At 45.9% G+C, this 24,994-nt stretch overlaps 1 protein-coding gene across 3 annotated transcripts in view; it reads right to left on the bottom strand.

The window, feature by feature from the left end:
- Positions 1–24,789, bottom strand: part of LOC129847356 (uncharacterized) — a 30,649-nt gene extending 5,860 nt beyond the window's left edge. For 2 of the 3 annotated variants that reach the window (XM_055915125.1, XM_055915123.1), the window contains exons 1-2: positions 23,930–24,789; positions 539–3,664 (exon numbers count right to left, since the gene is read on the bottom strand). In XM_055915125.1, coding sequence (XP_055771100.1) covers positions 539–3,512 — 2,974 coding nt within the window. In that variant the 5' untranslated portion in view covers positions 3,513–3,664; positions 23,930–24,789. The remainder of the gene's footprint in view (positions 1–538; positions 3,665–23,929) is intronic. The other variant, XM_055915124.1, reaches the window with a different exon arrangement.
- Between the last annotated feature and the right edge of the window lie 205 nt (positions 24,790–24,994).

Here is a 24,994-nt window from a genome sequence, read left to right as displayed (position 1 = left end):
GAGAGGAAAGATAATAAGGGCTTTGATTAATCAGAGGTAGTCAAGGTAGTCTGAAAAAGATCTGAGGTTTCTTTGGAAGTGTCGATTTTCACAAAAACAACAGAACAAATAGTATGGTGTAGAGAAACAACCCAGAAAACAGCTCTAGACTCTTAACGTGAGATGAGAAACAGTCCTAAACGACTGATATTTCAACAAGGAGAAGAGGCTTTACGCTAACAGCACATAATAGACTCTCAAACAGAACAAATGCAGACGGTAACTCATGATCTGAAGAGACAAAACAAAGTACAAGTGAAGGAAGATGAGGTGTCAGAAGACAAAATAAAGAAAACAGTAGTAGATAGTTGAACTTTGTGCCACAACGTAGAGCACGGAGACGGAACAAAATGACAAGGTAGATGTGAGAGAATGGAAAAAAATAAAATAAAAAATTGTTATTCATGCTAATAAATAAAAAGGCAGATGATGAACATGTGCTCTTGTTCCAGACAGTGCTTTACGAGTAACAGTACGACGGATGGTAGGTGATAGCTACCTGGGATGAGGTTGTCCTCCTTGAAGGTGGACATGGTCATGCTGGGAGGCTGGCGCCGTGACTCCCTCTTCTCCCGCAGGATCTGCTGGAAGGTCCTCAGGCACTTCAGCCTCCGCACCTCCCTCTGGCTTATCTCCAGGGTGTGCTCCTCTGCTCTCTCTGCCTTTCCCGCTGCATCTCTTGCTGCCTCGCCTTCTGGGGCTGCAGGCGTATCTGGGACTTCTGGGTCTTCTGTGTCGGGCTGTGGCAGCGACAGGGGTGGGGGTTCGTCTCCCTTCTCCTCCTGGGGTGCCGGCTCCTCAGCCGAGAAGGAGACTGAGAGGGACTCTACAGTGGTGCATTGCGATAGAGAGATGTTCCGAGTGGGGGTGTGTGTTGGGCCCTGAGGCAGAGGAGAGTCTCCTTTTTCTTCTGCCTCTGCATTGGGTGGGGAGAACATAGGCTCTGGGCCAAGTGAAGCAAAGTCTAGGCCTGTTTGGGAAACGGCCTGTCCGGAGTAAGGAAGGAGAGAAGGTCCGTAAGGGTCATCCTGAGCCTGTTGGAGGCCGTCGCTGACCTCCTCTGGCAGGGTTTCACCTGGGCAGGGGTCTGAGGGAGCAGAGGAGAGGACACAGGTCTGGGTTAGTCTCTCTGTGTCGTCCAAGCCCCCTGGGTCCAACCCATCCTCTTGTGACGTTTGGGACATATCTGCGTGGGGTAGGTTTGTTTGAGACTCCACCAAAAAGCTTGTGGGCTCAGTCTCATCTCCAGGACTCTTGTCAGTTCCGGGTCCTTCCAACTTGCGTAGTGCCTCCCGCAGGGCGGAGCTGAAGTCCAGCACGACTCGCCCGATCCGCTTCACGTTAAAACCAACGTTTTGGATCTCTGCGCTGTTAGGGCGCTGCCCTGGCATAACTCCTTCATCTGTACTGACCAATGGCATGTCTGTTTCAGCCACAGTGGGGTGTCTCAGTAAGGAGTTCACAGCCCAGGTACAGGTCACCTCTGTAAACTCTTCAGTCATGTCGTGCTCATGGCCAGAATAGTTCTCCAGGTAACTATCTACTTGGCAGTCAGTTGTGTAGCTGAGATCTGTGGGGGGAGCTGTGTAGCCATAGCTCTCCACCTCTTCAGTATGTTCTTCCACTGGGTGGTAACCAGAGCTCTGGGGAAATGAGCAATCAGCAGCACCCTCGTATCCCAGGCTGGGGTACTCTGAGTGGGTGTCTGTAGGAACTTGAGTCCCATGCTGTTGTTGCAGCCTCCGTCTATGGCAGCGCCACTCCTCACGACTGGAAGTGCTGGCGGGGGAGTTGTAGTGTAGTCCAGAGGAGTGGAGAGAGTGGAGGTCGGAGCTTCCTGTGGAGGACTGGCCCAGGGTACCAGTACTATACCCCTCTGAGCCCCCATACCGATCCCAGCTCCCTGTCCCCTCCAAACAGGCAGGCCCCTCTCCTTCCTGCTCTTCCAGACTCCTCTGTCTGGAATAACATTGTTCTTCACACCATATAGTCTTCCCAGTCCCACCATTTTGTCGGCCACCACCACCCCAGCTCTCCACCCCACCACCCCTACTACCACCTCTAGCACCACCACGCCCTGCACCGGGGCTGGATGAGGGTCTCTCAAGGTCGGACTCTGAATTGATGCTGTGTCCCGAGGATAGGGAGCTGGTGCTGGGGAAGTCCTGGTCGTCCTGCCGGTCCAGGAAGCCACAGCTCAGTTTCCTGACCATGGTGGGCTCTGGGAGGCTGTGTTTCAACAGCTCATCATCCTCCTGCTGCTGGCTGTCAGGCTCCACTAATTCGGTGCCTGGCGAGACTGTGGTAGACTTCTCTTCTGACGTTGGCAAGTGGAACTCCACTGGCGTCCCGTGGATGCTGTGTCGTTGGCTGAAGACGGACGGTCGGCAGACATTGGAATCTGAAGGCACCATCTGCCTACCTAAACTGCCGTAAGCACTGACAGGCCTCTGGTGAGGGGTGAAGGAGGATCCGTCACTGCCTCCTGCTGCCCCAGACCAAGCCTCATCTCCTGGTCTGCCACTAGTCTTGTTTCCTGAGCGAATGCCCTCTATCTCCAGGAGCACAGCATCCACACAGGAAGACACCTCCTCTACAGAGCCACGCACAGATGAAAGGTAATCTCGCAGGTCCGAGATCTCCTCCTGGATTTTGTTGATCCCTCTCAGCTCTTTCAAAATATGCTCGATGATGGCACTAGACTCCTCTTCCTCCTCTTCCTCCTCCTCCTCCTTGTCTTCTTCTTCCTCATCCTCCTCCAGCAGAGTATCGTGCCGTATTCTGTTGAAGTTGTAATCCACATAGTCACCCATAGAAACAGGTCTCTTTTGATCCGCATGGGTCCGACCGAAGTCAGCCTTCCCTCCTGCTGCCCCTGCCACTGCGGCAAACCTTGAGCTGTTCCTGTTTGGGCTAATCCGGTTCTGGTGTCGGGCTTCTCTTCTCTGTTCTGGAATGGTCCGAATACCTGCCGGGATTATCCATTTCTGGTGTTTGGGTGTTCGTCTCTTTTCCGGGACAGTCCTAATCCCCTCTGGGATACTCAATTTCTGCTTCCCTGGAGATTGGCTGCTGCTGTTGTGCTGCAGAGTGCAAGGGATCCTGACACAGCCCTCTCTGTTCAGCTCCACCTCCCCAATGCAGGAAGCCCCAGACACCCCTCCATGTGCCTTACAGTTGGGGATCCTCGAGGAGCAAACTTCCTCTCTGGGGCCACACCTCGCAAAAATATTTGTGGCCTCCTTTCTCTTCTCCTGTCCCTCTCCTCCGCCCTCCTCCTCAATCCCAGCATAGTAAAGGTCTGGGGCGGGTAGTTCCTGGCCGGATCCTTGGAGCAGGCGGTGGATCTTCTCCCGAATGACAAGCGCTACCCTGGGGTTGGGGGCCCTCTTTTTGCGAACCCGTTCCTTGATGTCCCCTTTGGGTGCAACGGCTGTTCCGTGTTGTCCATTGAAGCGGTTCTTGGAGAACATCTTCCCAGGACAGAAGCAGAGGCCCCTAGCCTTAGTTATCCCCCCACATCGTTGCTGGAATCACATTAAAAGAAGAGGCCGGCATCTAAGTCCGAGAGAACAGATTCATGGGTGCCTATTCAGCTGCACCTACCAGGAACTTTAGTTCATGGCTGTAAAGACACAAAATCAAGAAACAACACATCTTTACTTCAACAATGTGATTATTAGATAATATTAAAGCCTATGACGAATAGCACAGGAAAGCCATGTGACTCCAGTTATTTATCTGTACACATTTCCTCTCCTTTCCCATCGAAGCAACAGTGGAAGAGGCATAATATATCATCGGAACTGAAAACCAACCGCTCGTTTAGTTCCAATCAAGCGGAAAAGACAAGAACAGGAGGAAGTTGTAATCCATAGCACACTAGATAAATGCTGCATGAATACGTTCTATGGATAGCAGATGTGTTCCGTTCACAGAGTTCCGTTCTCTCCATTAATGGAAATGGTTATTCACAGGAGCAATTGGGCTCAAGTACCTAGCTCTTGGGATCCTAATTAAGTAAGTACCGCACCTAATTCTTAGAAACTCCTCTGTTAGTAATTCATTATATTGCTATTCTGCCATTAAATTCCTAAAGGCCCATTCTGAAAAGGATCGAGCAGAGGTCACTTAAATTTTGTGACGAGGGCAGCATTGGTTTGGCCATGGAATTGGAATTAATTTATCTGAGTAGCTAATTGAATTTCAGAATGTAATTGGAAAAAGGTAGAAGAAGATTTCATAATATTATTTTTATTATTAATATTATTAAATGTTATATTCTACTATTAAATGCCATCCTGGAACTACTGTATCTGGCAATATGAGAAATATGACACAAGCAACATGGAGTCAACGGAATGTGGAATCTGATGAAGTGCGTTCTTTGTTCTGTGTTCCGTGTTCCGTGTTCCTACGTGTCTTCTACTCAATCCTCCCCCAGGATCCCTCTCACAAATATGAGAGGAGAAGTTATATCTTCCCTCTGTTCAGTTGAAGCCTGTCTTCCCCTGGGCCTTAATGGCCTTTTAATTGCCTTGACTACTGTAGTAATTGCAAATCCTGTAACTAGGCAGGTCCTTCACAAGCTAGGTAAGCTCCTTCGACTGACACAGATGAAAACAAGCACGCTACATATCCAACGTTCCTCGGATTAACTGTATTGGATGCAACACAGGACACAACTTTAAACTGTCATAGACACGATTACCAACCTTCTCACACCTTCTCTAAGGGACAGAGAGATATCAGGAGCGAGCACTTTTGAAATGGTCTTAAATGAAAGCTTTTGATGTGTGCCACTGTAAAGCCTTAGAGTTGAGCACCTCTGTGTGCTGCCATGTTTAATGCCCATCTCTGACTGGTTTATTGTTTGGGCTTATTATTGAAGTCACACTTGGTAAACACGCTATTCAAACTAAATCAGCTGACCATCCAAAGTCAGGACACACACATTCAGTGTGTGTGTGTGTGTGTGTGTGTGTGTGTGTGTGTGTGTGTGTGTGTGTGTGTGTGTGTGTGTGTGTGTGTGTGTGTGTGTGTGTGTGTGTGTGTGTGTGTGTGTGTGTGTTCCACTCACTTGGAGTTAAAGGTCACGTTTTTGCAGCCGCTTTTCTGGGTAACAATTACGTACCTTTCTGTGATGGTTTTCATTAAAAATATATTTAAAAATGGCTTCTTAGCAAAGATACATTTCTGCAGCAAAATGTTGGTAGGACTGTCTGGGAGTGGTCTGAGTGGGGAGGGGAAAACTGACAACTAACTGTTATTGGCAGAGACGTTTGGAACACTCTTTCTTATTGGTCTATTAACTAATTTACCACATGATGATGTCACCATGGAAGGCCAGAACACCATCCCGCCAATACAGTATTTTCAAACAGCTCTTAAAAAAAGGGAATTATCATCATTTTCACAATTTCACAGTATTTTTCCAACCTCATAGTGCGGAAATATATATAAAACACAGAAAAAAATCAAGTTTGTGACTGCACTGGGCCTTTAAGTTAAGCTGCACACCTGAGGTTGTCTGTTCCACCAGGGAATAGGAAAGGAAGTGCACTTTGGGAGACGCACTGAACTAAACTTTAGCTGCTGCCTGTTGAGTTGATGCAAAACCAGCGAGTGCTAAAACCAGAAACACCCTGAAGCAAACACTGGATCTACCAATGACGTGTTAATAATACACAGGTTTTTTTTACACTCAAGTTTTCAAATTGGCCAAAAACTTCTGTCAAGATTTACACTTGCTTACTCCACCTAACTGACCAGATAAGGAAAGAGGTGGATGGGGGAAAGTTCTGAGGAATGGTCGTGTTAGATCTTCAAAAAGCATTCGACACAGTAGATTATGACATCCTACTGTTTAAACTATGAGTCCTGGGTTTTAACAAGTTAACCATAGAGTGGCTCAGAGAATACCTCACGGGCCGTAATCAAATGGTGGATGTGAACGGGTCGCTATCCGAACACAGAACCTTTCTTTGGCTCCTCCTCTTCCTGTTGTACATCAATGACTTGAATGTAGCCTTTTCATGGGACCTTTTTCCTTTATGCTGATAATTCTGCACTTCTTTTGTCCCACAAGGATTAGGCAGTGATTGAAAAAAATGCAGAACTTCAAAATGGTAGTAAATGGTTGTCCGCTAATAAGCTGTCACTTCACCTGGGGGAAAACTGAGTCAGTCTGGTTTGGACCCAAGAACAAATTAGGGAGATCCCCTGCCTTTAATGTCACGGTGGGGGACACAGTGGTTACTGCCAAAGACATTGTGAACTACACTCTTAGAATTAGTTGTGACTCGAGGAGCCCTGGCGACCCTTGCTAGTTGCTAGTCAATGTTTCATATTTGCACCTTTGGTTAGTTGGGTTACTTTACTTGCTTTGGCAATTTAAACATAAGTTTCCCATGCTAATAAAGCTCCTTCAATTGAATTGAAATAAACTTATGTTTAAATTGCCAAAGCAAGTGAAGTAGATAATAAGCAAAAGTGAAAAAAACTATAAAAACGAACAGTAAATATTACATTTGAAATGTCATATTATGTCTACATACAGTTTTGTAAAGAATTGCAAATAGTTATAGTACAAAAGGGAAAATAAATAAACATAAATATGGGTTGTATTTACAGTGGTGTTTGTTCTTCACTGGTTGCCCTTATCTTGTGGCAACAGGTCACAAATCTTGCTTCTGTGATGGTGCACTGTGGTATTTCACCCAATAGATTTGGGAGAGAGAGAGAGAGAGAGAGAGAGAGAGAGAGAGAGAGAGAGAGAGAGAGAGAGAGAGAGAGTATAAGAGTGAAAGAGAGAGAGAGAGGGAGAGAGAGAATGTGAGTGAGAAAGAAAAAGAGAGTGATGCTTGTGTCTTTTTCACAGACAGGTCTGTCTAACGCACCTGTGTCCAACTCCTTCCACAGAAGGCCGAGTGTCTGTGGGTTTTCGCTCCACCCTTGTACTTGATTGATGAATTAAGGTCACAAATTAGTAAGGAACTCCCCTCACCTGGTTGTCTAGCTCTTAATTGAAAGGAAAAACCAAACACCCACAGACACGCCGTGAAATTAGTTTGACACCCCTGGTACCGGCATGGTAGAGACTGATGGACGCCAACAATGTGTGGTCTCTAAACATAAATATATCAGGGATGAACACTCCTCTGGACGCCATGGCAACACAGTGCCAGGTCCCCGTGGTCGAGAGACAGAGCTTCAGCTAGCTAAAGAACGAGAAGCGGGGGAGGAGAGGAGGAGGAGAGGAGAAAGATGGGATCACAGCACAGCTGTGGTGGGAGGACGAGTTCAGTGACTCCAGCTGTCACAGCTGCCATTAACGAGAGAGAGAGACAGAGAGACAGAAAAAGAGAGAGACAGAGAGGGAGAAACAAAGAGAGAGAGACAGAGAGAGGGAGAAACAGAGAGAGATAGACAGAGAGAGGGAGAAACAGAGAGAGAGAGTACAGGTGAGAGCGAGGAAATGAGAGATTAAGAGAGAGGAAGACAAGGGAGAGAGCGAAGAGAGAAGCATAGCAATTGAGTGAAAGACAAATATAGGTGGAGAAAAAGAAAATGAAAAGACAAGAATAATGAGAGAGTGGAAGGAGGGTAAAGACCAGCAGAATGAGAGAGAGAGAGGAAGGAGAGTAAAGACTAGCAGAATGAGAGAGAGGAAGGAGGGTAAAGACTAGCAGAATGAGAGAGAGAGGAAGGAGGGTAAAGACTAGCAGAATGAGAGAGAGAGAGGAGGGTAAAGACTAGCAGAATGAGAGAGAGGAAGGAGAGTAAAGACTAGCAGAATGAGAGAGAGAGAGGAGGATAAAGACTAGCAGAATGAGAGAGAGAGGAAGGAGAGTAAAGACTAGCAGAATGAGAGAGAGGAAGGAGGGTAAAGACTAGCAGAATGAGATAGAGATGAAGGAGGGTAAAGACTAGCAGAATGAGAGAGAGAGGAAGGAGGGTAAAGACTAGCAGAATGAGAGAGAGAGAGGAAGGAGAGTAAAGACTAGCAGAATGAGAGAGAGAGAGGAAGGAGAGTAAAGACTAGCAGAATGAGAGAGAGGAAGGAGAGTAAAGACTAGCAGAATGAGAGAGAGAGAGGAGGATAAAGACTAGCAGAATGAGAGAGAGAGGAAGGAGAGTAAAGACTAGCAGAATGAGAGAGAGGAAGGAGGGTAAAGACTAGCAGAATGAGAGAGAGGAAGGAGGGTAAAGACCAGCAGAATGAGAGAGAGAGGAAGGAGGGTAAAGACTAGCAGAATGAGAGAGAGAGAGGAGGATAAAGACTAGCAGAATGAGAGAGAGAGAGGAGGATAAAGACTAGCAGAATGAGAGAGAGAGGAAGGAGAGTAAAGACTAGCAGAATGAGAGAGAGGAAGGAGGGTAAAGACTAGCAGAATGAGAGAGAGGAAGGAGGGTAAAGACTAGCAGAATGAGAGAGAGAGGAAGGAGGGTAAAGACTAGCAGAATGAGAGAGAGAGAGGAGGATAAAGACTAGCAGAATGAGAGAGAGAGGAAGGAGGGTAAAGACCAGCAGAATGAGAGAGAGAGGAAGGAGAGTAAAGACTAGCAGAATGAGAGAGAGGAAGGGGGGTAAAGACTAGCAGAATGAGAGAGAGAGGAAGGAGGGTAAAGACTAGCAGAATGAGAGAGAGAGGAAGGAGGATAAAGACTAGCAGAATGAGAGAGAGAGAGGAGGATAAAGACTAGCAGAATGAGAGAGAGAGGAAGGAGAGTAAAGACTAGCAGAATGAGAGAGAGCAAAGAAGAAAAAAAGAGAAACTACAACAGACAGTTATCAGCTGAATACCAGTCCCTATAGGAGACAATTATCAGCTGAATACCAGTCCCTATAAGAGACAGTTATCAGCTGAATACCAGTCCCTATAGGAGACAGTTATCAGCTGAACACCAGTCCCCCCCAGGAGACAGTTATCAGCTGAATACCAGTCCCTATAGGAGACAGTTATCAGCTGAATACCAGTCCCTATAGGAGACAGTTATCAGCTGAATACCAGTCCCTATAGGAGACAGTTATCAGCTGAATACCAGTCCCTATAGGAGACAGTTATCAGCTGAATACCAGTCCCTATAGGAGACAGTTATCAGCTGAATACCAGTCCCTATAGGAGACAGTTATCAGCTGAATATCAGTCCCTATAGGAGACAGTTATCAGCTGAATACCAGTCCCTATAGGAGACAGTTATCAGCTGAATACCAGTCCCTATAGGAGACAGTTATCAGCTGAATACCAGTCCCTATAGGAGACAGTTATCAGCTGAATACAAGTCCCTATAGGAGACAGTTATCAGCTGAATACCAGTCCCTATAGGAGACAGTTATCAGCTGAATACCAGCCCCTATAGGAGACAGTTATCAGCTGAATACCAGTCCCTATAGGAGACAGTTATCAGCTGAATACCAGTCCCCCCCAGGAGACAGTTATCAGCTGAATACCAGTCCATATAGGAGACAGTTATCAGCTGAATACCAGTCCCTATAGGAGACAGTTATCAGCTGAATACAAGTCCCCCCCAGGAGATAGTTATCAGCTGAATACCAGTCCCCCCCAGGAGACAGTTATCAGCTGAATACCAGTCCCTATAGGAGACAGTTATCAGCTGAATACCAGTCCCTATAGGAGACAGTTATCAGCTGAATACCAGTCCCTCCAGGAGACAGTTATCAGCTGAATACCAGTCCCTATAGCAGACAGTTATCAGCTGAATACCAGTCCCCCCCAGAAGACAGTTATCAGCTGAATACCAGTCCCTATAGGAGACAGTTATCAGCTGAATACCAGTCCCTCCAGGAGACAGTTATAAGCTGAATACCAGTCCCTATAGGAGACAGTTATCAGCTGAATACCAGTCCCTATAGGAGACAGTTATCAGCTGAATACCAGTCCCTATAGGAGACAGTTATCAGCTGAATACCAGTCCCTATAGGAGACAGTTATCAGCTGAATACCAGTCCCTATAGGAGACTATTATCAGCTGAATACCAGTCCCTATAGGAGACAGTTATCAGCTGAATACCAGTCCCTATAGGAGACAGTTATCAGCTGAATACCAGTCCCTATAAGAGACAGATATCAGCTGAATACCAGTCCCTATAGGAGACAGTTATCAACTGAATACCAGTCCCTATAGGAGACAGTTATCAGCTGAATACCAGTCCCTATAGGAGACAGTTATCAGCTGAATACCAGTCCCCCCCAGGAGACAGTTATCAGCTGAATACCAGTCCCCCCAGGAGACAGTTATCAGCTGAATACCAGTCCCTATAGGAGACAGTTATCAGCTGAATACCAGTCCCTATAGGAGACAGTTATCAGCTGAATACCAGTCCCTATAGGCGACAGTTATCAGCTGAATACCAGTCCCCCCAGGAGACAGTTATCAGCTGAATACCAGTCCCTATAGGAGACAGTTATCAGCTGAATACCAGTCCCTCCAGGAGACAGTTATCAGCTGAATACCAGTCCCTATAGGAGACAGTTATCAGCTGAATACCAGTCCCTATAGGAGACAGTTAACAGCTGAATACCAGTCCCTATAGGAGACAGTTATCAGCTGAATACCAGTCCCTATAGGAGACAGTTATCAGCTGAATACCAGTCCCTATAGGAGACAGTTATCAGCTGAATACCAGTCCCTATAGGAGACAGTTATCAGGTGAATACCAGTCCCCCCCAGGAGACAGTTATCAGCTGAATACCAGTCCCCCCCCAGGAGACAGTTATCAGCTGAATACCAGTCCCTATAGGAGACAGTTATCAGCTGAATACCAGTCCCTATAGGAGACAGTTATCAGCTGAATACCAGCCCCCCCCCCCCCCCCAGGAGACAGTTAACAGCTGAATACCAGTCCCTATAGGAGACAGTTATCAGCTGAATACCAGTCCCTCCAGGAGACAGTTATCAGCTGAATACCAGTCCCCCCCAGGAGACAGTTATCAGGTGAATACCAGTCCCTATAGGAGACAGTTATCAGCTGAATACCAGTCCCTCCAGGAGACAGTTATCAGCTGAATACCAGTCCCTCCAGGAGACTGTTATCAGCTGAATACCAGTCCCTATAGGAGACAGTTATCAGCTGAATACCAGTCCCTATAGGAGACAGTTATCAGCTGAATACCAGTCCATATATGAGACAGTTATCAGCTGAATACCAGTCCCTCCAGGAGACAGTTATCAGCTGAATACCAGTCCCCCCCAGGAGACAGTTATCAGCTGAATACTAGTCCCTCCAGGAGACAGTTATCAGCTGAATACCAGTCCCCCCCAGGAGACAGTTATCAGCTGAATACCAGTCCCCCCCAGGAGACAGTTATCAGCTGAATACCAGTCCCCCCCAGGAGACAGTTATCAGCTGAATACCAGTCCCCCCCAGGAGACAGTTATCAGCTGAATACCAGTCCCCCCCAGGAGACAGTTATCAGCTGAATACCAGTACCTATAGGAGACAGTTATCAGCTGAATACCAGTCCCTCCAGGAGACAGTTATCAGCTGAATACCAGTCCCTATAGGAGACAGTTATCAGCTGAATACCAGTCCCCTCCAGGAGACAGTTAACAGCTGAATACCAGTCCCTCCAGGAGACATTTATCAGCTGAATACCAGTCCCCCCCCCCCCCAGGAGACAGTTATCAGCTGAATACCAGTCCCTATAGGAGACAGTTATCAGCTGAATACCAGTCCCTATAGGAAACAGTTATCAGCTGAATACCAGTCCCCTCCAGGAGACAGTTATCAGCTGAATACCAGTCCCTCCAGGAGACAGTTATCAGCAGAATACCAGTCCCCCCCAGGAGACAGTTATCAGCTGAATACCAGTCCCCCCCAGGAGACAGTTATCAGCTGAATACCAGTCCCTATAGGAGACAGTTATCAGCTGAATACCAGTCCCTATAGGAGACAGATATCAGCTGAATACCAGTCCCTATAGGAGACAGTTATCAGCTGAATACCAGTCCCTCCAGGAGACAGTTATCAGCTGAATACCAGTCCCCCCCAGGAGACAGTTATCAGCTGAATACCAGTCCCTATAGGAGACAGTTATCAGCCGAATACCAGTCCCTATAGGAGACAGTTATTAGCTGAATACCAGTCCCTATAGGAGACAGTTATCAGCTGAATACCAGTCCCTATAGGAGACAGTTATCAGCTGAATACCAGTCCCTATAGGAGACAGTTATCAGCTGAATACCAGTCCCCTCCAGGAGACAGTTATCAGCTGAATACCAGTCCCTATAGGAGACAGTTATCAGCTGAATACCAGTCCCCCCCAGGAGACAGTTATCAGCTGAATACCAGTCCCTATAGGAGACAGTTATCAGCTGAATACCAGTCCCTATAGGAGACAGTTATCAGCTGAATACCAGTCCCTCCAGGAGACAGTTATCAGCTGAATACCAGTCCCCCCCAGGATACAGTTATCAGCTGAATACCAGTCCCTATAGGAGACAGTTATCAGCTGAATACCAGTCCCTATAGGAGACAGTTATCAGCTGAATACCAGTCCCTATAGGAGACAGTTATCAGCTGAATACCAGTCCCTATAGGAGACAGTTAACAGCTGAATACCAGTCCCTATAGGAGACAGTTATCAGCTGAATACCAGTCCCTATAGGAGACAGTTATCAGCTGAATACCAGTCCCTATAGGAAACAGTTATCAGCTGAATACCAGTCCCCTCCAGGAGACAGTTATCAGCTGAATACCAGTCCCTATAGGAGACAGTTATCAGCTGAATACCAGTCCCCCCCCCCAGGAGACAGTTATCAGCTGAATACCAGTCCCCTCCAGGAGACAGTTATCAGCTGAATACCAGTCCCCTCCAGGAGACAGTTATCAGCTGAATACCAGTCCCTATAGGAGACAGTTATCAGCTGAATACCAGTCCCCCCCAGGAGACAGTTATCAGCTGAATACCAGTCCCTATAGGAGACAGTTATCAGCTGAATACCAGTCCCTATAGGAGACAGTTATCAGCTGAATACCAGTCCCTATAGGAGACAGTTATCAGCTGAATACCAGTCCCTCCAGGAGACAGTTATCAGCTGAATACCAGTCCCTATAGGAGACAGTTATCAGCTGAATACCAGTCCCTATAGGAGACAGTTATCAGCTGAATACCAGTCCCTCCAGGAGACAGTTATCAGCTTAATACCAGTCCCTCCAGGATTCCACGATTGCATTTTTTTTTATAGCAAAATCACAATTTTCCCCAGTATATGTGAGTGCTTGCAAATTTGACCAATCACTGCACTACTCCACATAAAGCTGTTATATCATTGCAATAGTATTGCATACAACTAACCCATCACCACTGTACAAAAAGAGGGCTCATAATTTCAACCAATCAACGCACATTCACCGCATAATTTTGACAGGCACTTCATCCGGGTGGACTGAGCTACAGAAAGGGGGAGGAGTGGCCATATACAGTATGTAAAATCTATTTTCATGGCGTCCCAATCTTTAATTAAAAAAGTGAACTTCTGTTCATTGCTGTTCATAGACTACAGCTCAGTGTTCAACACTATAGTGCCCTCCAAGCTAAGGTCACTGGGACTGAACACCTTCCTTCTGCAACTGGATCCTGGACTTCCTGACGGGCCGCTTCCAGGTGGTGCGGGTAGGCAACAACACATCCGTCATGCTGACCCTCAACACGGGGTCCCTCAGGTGTGCGTACTTAGTCCCCTCCTGTACTCCCTGTTCACCCACTACTGTGTGGCCGTGGACGACTCAAACACCATCATTGCCGATGACAAGACGGTGGTGGGCCTGATCATCAATGACCATGAGACAGCCTATTGGGAGGCGGTCAGAGACCTGGCAGCGATGAGGCAGCCTATTGGGAGGCGGTCAGAGACCTGACAGCGATGAGGCAGCCTATTGGGAGGCGGTCAGAGACCTGACAGCGATGAGGCAGCCTATTGGGAGGCGGTCAGAGACCTGGCAGCGATGAGGCAGCCTATTGGGAGGCGGTCAGAGACCTGACAGCGATGAGGCAGCCTATTGGGAGGCGGTCAGAGACCTGACAGCGATGAGGCAGCCTATTGGGAGGCGGTCAGAGACCTGACAGCGATGAGGCAGCCTATTGGGAGGCGGTCAGAGACCTGACAGCGATGAGGCAGCCTATTGGGAGGCGGTCAGAGACCTGACAGCGATGAGGCAGCCTATTGGGAGGCGGTCAGAGACCTGACAGCGATGAGGCAGCCTATTGGGAGGCGGTCAGAGACCTGACAGCGATGAGGCAGCCTATTGGGAGGCGGTCAGAGGCCTGGCAGTGTGGTGCCAGGACAACAGCCACTCCCTCAACGTCAGCATCTATTCCCCAGTGCTTCTGTCCAGTTAAGACATTAGCATTTACATGACACACACTCACGAACAGAAGCACACAGGCCTGCACACTCACATGTACACACAGCAATAAAACCGACATACAGTACTAGTCTAAAGTTTGGATACAACTACTCATTCCAGGGTTTTTCTTTATTTTTACTATTTTCTACCTTGTAGAATAATAGTGAAGACATCAAAGCAATGAAATAACACATACGGAATTATGTAGTAACCAAAAAAGTGTTAAATATTTTTTTAATATATTTTAGATTTTAGATTCTTCAAAGTAGCCACCCTTTGCCTTGATGACAGCTTTGCACAATAAAGAAAAAACATGGAATGAGTAGGTGTGTACAAGTAAGCTAAGTACAACCGCGTTTGCCACCACGAAACTGTTTGTGATATTAAACGGATTGCATTGCAATGTAAAGTATTTCCAGTTAAAGTCACTTTACAAATTAAGAGAGCTGGAGAGTAACAAGCAGAGAGCTTCGTCGGCTTCATTCAATAGAGGGGAGAGTAGGGTGGATGGGGAGAGGGAGGGGGGTAGTTGTAGTGTGTATGTAATCACTCTACCAAACAAATCAAATAAGTGGGCTCCCCTCCACCGTTCCACCCCTCCCTTCATCCTTTCATCCCTTTCGCCTCCTCTCCTCTCCTCCCTGACAGCATACTACCGTTCCCTGAGTATTCTGTTCCATGTTTGGCAGCCTGCGACCGCTAGCTAACGGCACCAGCGCGATGCTAATCGGTTTATCATCTATTTGCCATCCAGAGACGTCCATTCATCTTTCTGGTCCCAATGTAGCCCCCTGTTCCATTCAGGAGGATGTAATCCTGCTCTCCCATTAGGAGAGGACAACGAACACCAAGGTCGACTTCAAAACTCTCTTTCCCAGGATTAAAAACAGTGAAAGGAAGCATGGCGTTTTGACGGCTAGCTGGTAGCTGAGAGAGAAGATAGAAGCCTCCTGGTGGTCCGAGAAGGTAGTGCCTTCAGCTGTATCCCTACTCCTTAAGACGTCCGCATGCTTCAGTTAATTTGGTGACTAGCCAAACTAGGCTAGGTGAACCGAACAAGTGTGCTCGCATACTCGATTAAAAGACCTTTGTTTGAAAAAAAACATTTAAGCGTCAAGTGTCTTCACTGACATTTTCAAACTCTCCCTGACTGAGTCTGTACTACCTACATGTTTCAAGCAGACCACCATAGTCCCTGTACCCAAGAAAGCAAAGGTAGCCTGCCTAAATGATAACTGCTCCGTAGCACTCACTTTGGTAGCTATGAAGTGCTTTGAAAGGCTAGTCATGGCTCACATCAACACCGTGTGGCTGTGTGGCTCAGTTGGTAGAGCATGGCGCTTGCAACGCCAGGGTTGTGGGTTCAATTCCCAGGGGGGGACCAGGGTTTAATTCCCACGGGGGGACCAGGATGAATATGTATGAACTTTCCAAATTGTAAGTCGCTCTGGATAAGAGCGTCTGCTAAATGACTTAAATGTAAATGTAAATGTAAACACCATCATCCCGGAAACCCTAGACCCACTCCAATTTGCATACAGCCCCAACAGATGCACATATGACGCAATCTCAATCGCACTCCACACTGTCCTTTCCCACCTGGACAAAAGGATCACCTACGTGAGAATTCTGTTCATTGACTAGAGCTCAGCATTCAACACCATAGTGCCCTCAAAGCTTATCACTAAGCTAAGGACTCTGGGACTAAACACCTCCCTCTGCAACTGGATCCTGGACTTCCTGATGGGCCGCTTCCAGGCGGTAAGGGTAGGCAACAACACATCTGCCACGCTGATCCTCAACACGGGGGCTCCTCAAGGATGCGTGCTCAGTCCCCTCCTGTACTCCCTGTTCACCCACGACGTCATGGCCAAGCATGACTCCAACACCATCATTAGGTTTACTGACGACACAAGAAAGGTAGGCTTGATCGCCGACATCGATGAAACAGCCTATAGGGAGGAGGTCAGAGACCTGGCAGTGTGGTGCCAGGATAACAACCTCTCCCTCAACGTGAGGAAGACAAAGGAGATGATCGTGGACTACAGGAAAAGGAGGGCCGAACACGCTCCTATTCACATCGACTGGGATCTAGTGGAGCGGGTCGAGAGCTGCGAGTTCCTTGGTGTCCACATCACCAACAAACTATCATGGTCCAAGCACACCAAGATAATCGTGAAGAGGGCACGACAACAACTATCTGAAAAGATTTGCCATGGGTCCCCAGATCCTCAAAAAGTTCTACAGCTGCACCATCGAGAGCATCCTGATAAGCTGCATCACCGCTTGGTATGGCACCTGCTCGGCAAACGACCGTAAGGCACAACAGAGGGTAATGCGTACAGTCCAGTAAATCACTGGGGCCAAGCTTCCTGCCATCCAGGCCCTACACTACAGTTCAAAAGTTTGGGGTCACTTAGAAATGTCCTTGTTTTTGAAGGAAAAACACTTTTTCTGTCCATTAAAATAACATCAAATTGATCAGAAATACAGTTTAGACATTGTTAATGTTTTAAATGACTTTTGTAGCTGGAAACGGTATATTTTTTATAGAATATCTACATAGGCGTATAGAGGCCCATTATCAGCAACCATCACTCCTGTGTTCCAATGGCATGTTGTGTTAGCTAATCCAAGTTTATAATTTTAAAAGGCTAATTGATCATTAGAAAACCCTTTTGCAATTATGTTAGCACAGCTGAAAACTGTTGTGCTCATTAAAGAAGCAATAAAACTGGCCTTTTTAGACTAGTTGAGTATCTGGAGCATCAGCATTTGTGGGTTCGATTACAGGCTCAAAATGGCCAGAAACAAAGACAATTTTTCTGAAACCGTCAGTCTTTTCTTGTTCTGGGAAATGAAGGCTATTCCATGCGAGAAATTGCCGAGAAACTAAAAATCTCGTTTCAATGCTGTGTACTACTCCCTTCACAGAACAGCACAAACTGGCTCTAACCAGAATAGAAAGAGGAGTGGGAGGCCCCGGTGCACAACTGAGCAAGAGGTCAAGTACATTAGAGTGTCTAGTTTGAGGAACAGACGCCTCACAAGTCCTCAACTGGCAGCTTCATTAAATAGTACCCGCAAAACACCAGTCTCAACGTCAACAGTGACTCCAGGATGCTGACCTTCTAGGCAGAGTTGCAACTTGCTGTTTATTATCTATGCATAGTCACTTTACCTCTAACTGAATGTACAAATTTCCTCGAGTAACCTGTACCCCCGCACATTGACTCAGTACCGATACCCCCTGTAAATAGCCTCGTTATTTTAATTTTCTTGCGTTACTTTTTATTACGTTCCTTAACTCTATTTCTTGAACTGCATTGTTAGTTAAGGGCTTGAAAGTAAGCATTTCACGGTAAGATCTATGCCTGTTGTATTAGGCATATGTGACAAATACAATTTTGATTTGATATTGATTTTATTTGATAGTAATTTTTGTCCATCTTGAGATGCCGTAGCCAGTATACACTTCCTCAAAATAGCCAGAGTTAGAACTGAAGAAGTCAGTCATTCATTTTGACGCTATTGTTGAGAACATCTTAGTCGTGCAATTTTACATCTAACTAAGATGTTTGGTATAGTATTTGTCAAGTGACAAAACATCAATGAAACAATTTGCCTCTTGTTGAATGACAACAAACACTCCATTGAAGAATCCCTACTGTTGACCAATCACCAACGAAGGGCTGTAGAATTCTGGCAATTGACTTCGGCTTGCCTTGAGAGAAAATGTTATGTGCACAAACTGCCGGTGGGGGGGGGGGGGGGAATTCTGCACGTACTGTCCTGAACTGTTTCGATATTGGAAGCATGCGGATGTCTTAACCGTTCCATGTCTTGTATCAAAATGCATTGTGGGATCAGATCTGCATCCACACCGGTGATGCCGGTGATGAGATTGACATGCTATGATCAAATACAGAATGTCCTTTTAAACCCCAGTGTTATCAGGCTCAAGCACTCACCAACCGTAATTCGATAGGGCCCTATCAAATCTGGTTTATTTTTTCCTAAATTCCATTTTCTACATGTAGTTTTTCCAGGTTTCGGATTCTTCCGTTTTTTACATTTTTTTTCACTCAAAATCACACTTTTTTTTAATAGAAAAACAACAATGGATGTTTCAATTCCACAAGAATGCTAAAATCAGATCAGGAGACCACTTTTGAGGTCTTGGAAAAATATAATACATTTTAATTTTTCGGTGTAGCTACCCTTCAATTCAACTGCTGCATCAGCAAGAGACTTGTTTGTTTAGCTGTGTTTCTGTAGCACACACGTAATTGCAGAGCTCAATCGATGCTAATAATCATGATATCATTCTGCCAGGTAGGTATAGGCTACTTTGTAGTTAGCATTTAATTGAGAAGGTATATGGGGAAGCCTTTCCATCTACCAGATGACGGTTATCCTTATTAGCATCATCGCTAACGGCTACACACAAAGTAGTGACAAACGCTCACACACAGACAAGGGGCATTCCTACGTTGCCTCTTCAGAAAGTTGAAGGAAATACGAATCACTGAGGCATTTTTACCATGTCTTATGATAATCTTGGGCATATCAGTCCATTTTAGAATAAACGCAATACATTTATTTGATTTCGTTCTAAGTTCAATACATTTTTGAATATTTTTTTATTCCGTTTTAATGTCTTGATTCCGTGATTTTGTCCACATTCTCCGCATCGCAAATTTTATAGTGCCCTACTTCTAGCTGGGAGACGAGGACAGTTCCATGGAAGGAGACATTAAAACCCTGATACAATAATCAGGTCAGTTCACCTCGGGTGGCTAGTCTGGACATGCCGTTCTGAGCTGAACAAATCAATAACAAGCAAAGAATAGAAGTCATCCTTCTCGCTCTCCCTTTCAGTCGGCCAACACAGATCAGAGTGATCTCTCTCTCTCTCTCTCTCTCCCTCTCTCGTTCTCTCTCTCTCTCTCTCTCTCTCTCTCTCTCTCTCTCTCTCTCTCTCTCTCTCGTTCTCTCTCTCTCTCTCTCTCTCTATATATATATCTCTCTATCTCCCTCTCTATCTCTCTCTCTCCCCCTCTCACTCTAGTTCTGTCACTGGGGGACACTGACCTCAGTCTCTGTCCTCTCTGATCCCCAATGTCTGTCTGCTTCCAGCCACCCACCCCATCAATCACAAAATCAGGGCTGTGTATAGGTGTACGTGTGCGTGTGAGTGTGTGTGTGTGTGTGTTTACACCAGGGAGTGGGCAACCCTGGTCCTAGCACTTCATGTCTTTTGATTTAACCGACCTGGAAAACCAGGTGTGTTGAATTTTGTCAATCACTGAACTGCTCAATTAGCTAAGTAGCTCAATGTGGTGTCTAGTCGGGACAAAAATCCTTCAGTACCTACGGCACTTTAGCAACAGGGTTGACTACCGCTTGTGTTCACGTTTTACTATTAGTAACAGAAATCCCCACAAAAATACTAAAACCAACTAAAATTCAGAGAAGGGAGGACATTTTGCAAGTCCTCACTTGTAAAAATACTACTTTAGGTTTAAGGGTTAGGTTTAGGGTTAGGATTAGAAATTGGGTTATGGGTTAGGTTTAGGGTTAGGATTAGAAATTGGGTTATGGGTTAGGTTTAGGGTTAGGATTAGAAATTGGGTTGTGGGTTAGGTTTAGGGTTAGGATTAGAAATTGGGTTATGGGTTAGGGTTAGGGTTAGGATTAGAAATTGGGTTATGGGTTAGGTTTAGGGTTAGGATTAGAAATTGGGTTATGGGTTAGGTTTAGGGTTAGGATTAGAAATTGGGTTATGGGTTAGGTTTAGGGTTAGGATTAGAAATTGGGTTATGGGTTAGGTTTAGGGTTAGGATTAGAAATTGGGTTATGGGTTAGGTTTAGGGTTAGGATTAGAAATTGGGTTATGGGTTAGGTTTAGGGTTAGGATTAGAAATTGGGTTATGGGTTAGGTTTAGGGTTAGGATTAGAAATTGGGTTATGGGTTAGGTTTAGGGTTAGGATTAGAAATTGGGTTATGGGTTAGGTTTAGGGTTAGGATTAGAAATTGGGTTATGGGTTAGGTTTAGGGTTAGGATTAGAAATTGGGTTATGGGTTAGGTTTAGGGTTAGGATTAGAAATTGGGGTATGGGTTAGGTTTAGGGTTAGAAACTAAGGTTAGGGTAAGGCTAAGGGGTTAGGGAAAATAGGATTTTGAATTGTTGGTTCCCAAAAAGTCGTCACCACTATACATTAGTACGACATAGTTGTGTGTGCGTGTGTCCCTGTCTGTTCCTGTTCATGTGACTGACAGCCTCTACATCATCAGTGGATACAGAAGCATCAGATTGGCCGTGTGCATATTAAATTACAGGTAATTACTGCACTTATACCATGGTACCAGAGCATGGCACACACACACACACACACACACACACACACACACACACACACACACACACACACACACACACACACACACACACACACACACACACACACACACACACACACAGGTTGACAGTCAATTAGACACTATTGTGGTTGTGCACAGATAGACATCAACAGACGTTTGGTTTGAAACGTCAATAGACTGACAGTTACAATCAGTCAGCACAATGACCAAACCAGTCAGTCAGTACCACGACCAAACCAGTCAGTCAGTACCACGATCAAACCAGTCAGTCAGTACCATGATCAAACCAGTCAATCAGCACAATGACCAAACCAGTCAGTCAGTACCACGACCAAACCAGTCAGTCAGTACCACGATCAAACCAGTCAGTCAGTACCACGATTAAACCAGTCAGTCAGTCAGTATCACGATTAAACCAGTCAGTCAGTCAGTACCACGATTAAACCAGTCAGTCAGTACCACGATCAAACCAGTCAGTCAGTACCACAACCAAACCAGTCAGTCAGTACCACGATCAAACCAGTCAGTCAGTACCACTATTAAACCAGTCAGTCAGTCAGTACCACTATTAAACCAGTCAGTCAGTACCACGATCAAACCAGTCAGTCAGTACCATGACCAAACCAGTCAGTCAGTACCACGATCAAACCAGTCAGTCAGTACCACGATTAAACCAGTCAGTCAGTACCACGATCAAACCAGTCAGTCAGTACCACGATTAAACCAGTCATTCAGTACCACGATCAAACCAGTCAGTCAGTACAATGACCAAACCAGTCAGTCAGTACCATGATCAAACCAGTCAGTCAGTACCACGATCAAACCAGTCAGTCAGTACCACGATCAAACCAGTCAGTCAGTACCACGATCAAACCAGTCAGTCAGTACCACGATCAAACCAGTCAGCCAGTACAATGACCAAACCAGTCAGTCAGTACCATGATCAAACCAGTCAGTCAGTACCACAATTAAACCAGTCAGTCAGTCTGTCAGTACCACGAACAAACCAGTCAGTCAGTCAGTCAGTACCATGATCAAACCAGTCAGTCAGTACCACAACCAAACCAGTCAGTCAGTACCACCATTAAACCAGTCAGTCAGTACCACGATCAAACCAGTCAGTCAGTACCACAACCAAACCAGTCAGTCAGTACCACGATCAAACCAGTCAGTCAGTACCACGATTAAACCAGTCATTCAGTACCACGATCAAACCAGTCAGTCAGTACAATGACCAAACCAGTCAGTCAGTACCATGATCAAACCAGTCAGTCAGTACCACGATCAAACCAGTCAGTCAGTACCACGATCAAACCAGTCAGTCAGTACCACGATCAAACCAGTCAGCCAGTACAATGACCAAACCAGTCAGTCAGTACCATGATCAAACCAGTCAGTCAGTACCACAATTAAACCAGTCAGTCAGTCTGTCAGTACCACGAACAAACCAGTCAGTCAGTCAGTACCATGATCAAACCAGTCAGTCAGTACCACAACCAAACCAGTCAGTCAGTACCACCATTAAACCAGTCAGTCAGTACCACGATCAAACCAGTCAGTCAGTACCACAACCAAACCAGTCAGTCAGTACCATGATTAAACCAGTCAGTCAGTACCACGATCAAACCAGTCAGTACAATGACCAAACCAGTCAGTCAGTACCACGATCAAACCAGTCAGTCAGTACCACGATTAAACCAGTCAGTCAGTACCACAATTAAACCAGTCAGTCAGTCAGTACAACGAAATAAACCAGTCAGTCAGTACCACGATCAAACCAGTCAGTCAGTACCACGATTAAACCAGTCAGTCAGTACCACAATTAAACCAGTCAGTCAGTCAGTACAACGAAATAAACCAGTCAGTCAGTACCACGATCAAACCAGTCAGTCAGTACAATGATCAAACCAGTCAGTCAGTACCACGATTAAACCAGTCAGTCAGTCAGTACCACGATCAAACCAGTCAGTCAGTCAGTACCACGATCAAACCAGTCAGTCAGTACCACGATCAAACCAGTCAGTCAGCACCACGATCAAACCAGTCAGTCAGTCAGTCAGTACCACGATCAAACCAGTCAGTCAGTACCACGATCAAACCTAAGTATGAGAGTATGAGCCCAGGCTGACAATCAATCACCCACTACCTGACCCTGACAGTCACAGAGTCCCAGCGTCACACTCACTACCTGACCCTGACAGTCACAGAGTCCCAGCGTCACACCCACTACCTGACCCTGACAGTCACAGAGTCCCAGTGTGACACCCACTACCTGACCCTGACAGTCACAGAGTCCCAGTATGACACCCACTACCTGAACCTGACAGTCACAGAGTCCCAGCGTCACACCCACTACCTGACACATCTACTGCCTAACATAAACACTCATAGCTCAGTGGGACAGAACACCACATCACGACTACAGTAGAATACAGTAGAATACAGGAGAATACATTAGAATACAGTAGACTAAAGTAGACTACAGGACAATACAGTAGAATACAGTAGAATACAGTAGACTAAAGTAGACTACAGTAGACTAGACAATAATACAGTAGAATACAATAAAATACAGTAAAATACAGTAGACTACAGTAGACTACAGTAAAATACAGTAGACTACAGTAGACTACAGTAGAATACAGTAACATACAATAGACTACAGTAGACTACAGTAAAATACAGTAGACTACAGTAACATACAGTAGACTACAGTAGACTACAGTAAAATACAGTAGACTACAGTAACATACAGTAGAATACAATAAAGTCAGCACTAGGCAGACAGAAAATAAAACAGTCCAGTGAAAGCTAAGAAGAGAGAAACAGAGGTGAGGTACTGTAGAGACTAAGAGCAGTGCGGTGGTAGTAATATTTCCACATGTCCCTGTGGATTTCTCTTGAGGACATTCTGTCTGTATGAGGTTTAAATAGAATCCCTCAGCTCAGCTGGCTGCGGTAAGGACGGGAGAGGACATGTGTTTCTTTTGTCTTCACTATTTCTGCTATTTGCAAATTAGCTTTGTCAAAGCGGTCTGTGCATGCACTGCATAATCTGTAAGTCTTAACAACAGGTGATCATGCAGACAGTCAGCCACGGAGAGAGATAGCAAAACAGACACCACCTTACCTCACAAAGATATCACCAGAGATAAATCAATAACAGTCAAGAGGAACCGAAGAGGGACATACAACCTGTTAGAACAAAGTTTCAAATCAACTGAATCCTCTAAAAGGAGCCTGACAAGTGGTGATCCACAAGAGGAGCAGAGTCCAACCAACATCAGGAGAGCTCCAACAACCACACCGCTTTTTTGTTGTTGAAAAGGCTAAAGGAATGTTAAAAGTGAGGGCATGACTGTCATGTCCCCCACTGGTGTTCGATGGGCAATCCCATAAGCCTTAGCAGCGAGGTAAGCGCTGACATCTGTACTGGTCCAAAGCAGAAAGAGAAAAAACTGTCTGTACTCTCTCTCTCTCTCTCTCTCTCTTTCTCTCTCTCTCTCTCTCTTTCTCTCTCTCTCTCTCTCTCTCTCTCCCCCTCTCTCTCTCTCTCTCTCTCCCCCTCTCTCTCTCTCTCTCACTGTCTCTTTTCCTTTCTAACACACACGGTACAGTTGAATCTGTGTCTCTTTCAGTCTGTCACTTTGATTCTATCACTCTCTTTCTTTCTCACTCCTCCTCTCTTTCACACTCTGACACGTGCCACATTCGCTCACACAAGCTCTCTCCTCGTCCTTCTTTATCAATCTATAGTCCCTTCGTCCTGTTTGTCTTTCTCTCCCTCTATTTTTCTCCTCCTCTCTCCTCTCACTCCAGTCGGAGTGAATGCAGCTTGTTGCTCAGAGAAAACAGCTGCTCTACGTCTTCTGCACTTCCTCACTCTACCAATCTCTTTATTTCCTTCTTTCTTGCGCTCGCTCTCGCTCCTTTCGTGCTTTCGCTCTTTTCCTGCTCTCTCTCCTTTCGTGCTCTCTCTTTTTCGTGCTCTCTCTCTTGCACGATTTCCCTCCCTCACACGGAGACAGGCAAGCACCAACACTCACACATCTCTCTCTCTCTCTCTCCATATTTACATGTTCTTAAGTAAGAATGCTTTTCAGGCTATTTAACCCTATCACAATTCTGTTGTTGTTTTTTAAATCACAATGAGCTGCTCATGTCTAGCAGATGTATCAGAAATACAGTACCAGTA

The sequence above is a fragment of the Salvelinus fontinalis genome, unplaced genomic scaffold, assembly GCF_029448725.1.
Source record: "Salvelinus fontinalis isolate EN_2023a unplaced genomic scaffold, ASM2944872v1 scaffold_0796, whole genome shotgun sequence".
NCBI classification, from domain to species: domain Eukaryota; kingdom Metazoa; phylum Chordata; class Actinopteri; order Salmoniformes; family Salmonidae; genus Salvelinus; species Salvelinus fontinalis.
This window is presented reverse-complemented; position numbering and strand designations above follow the sequence as displayed.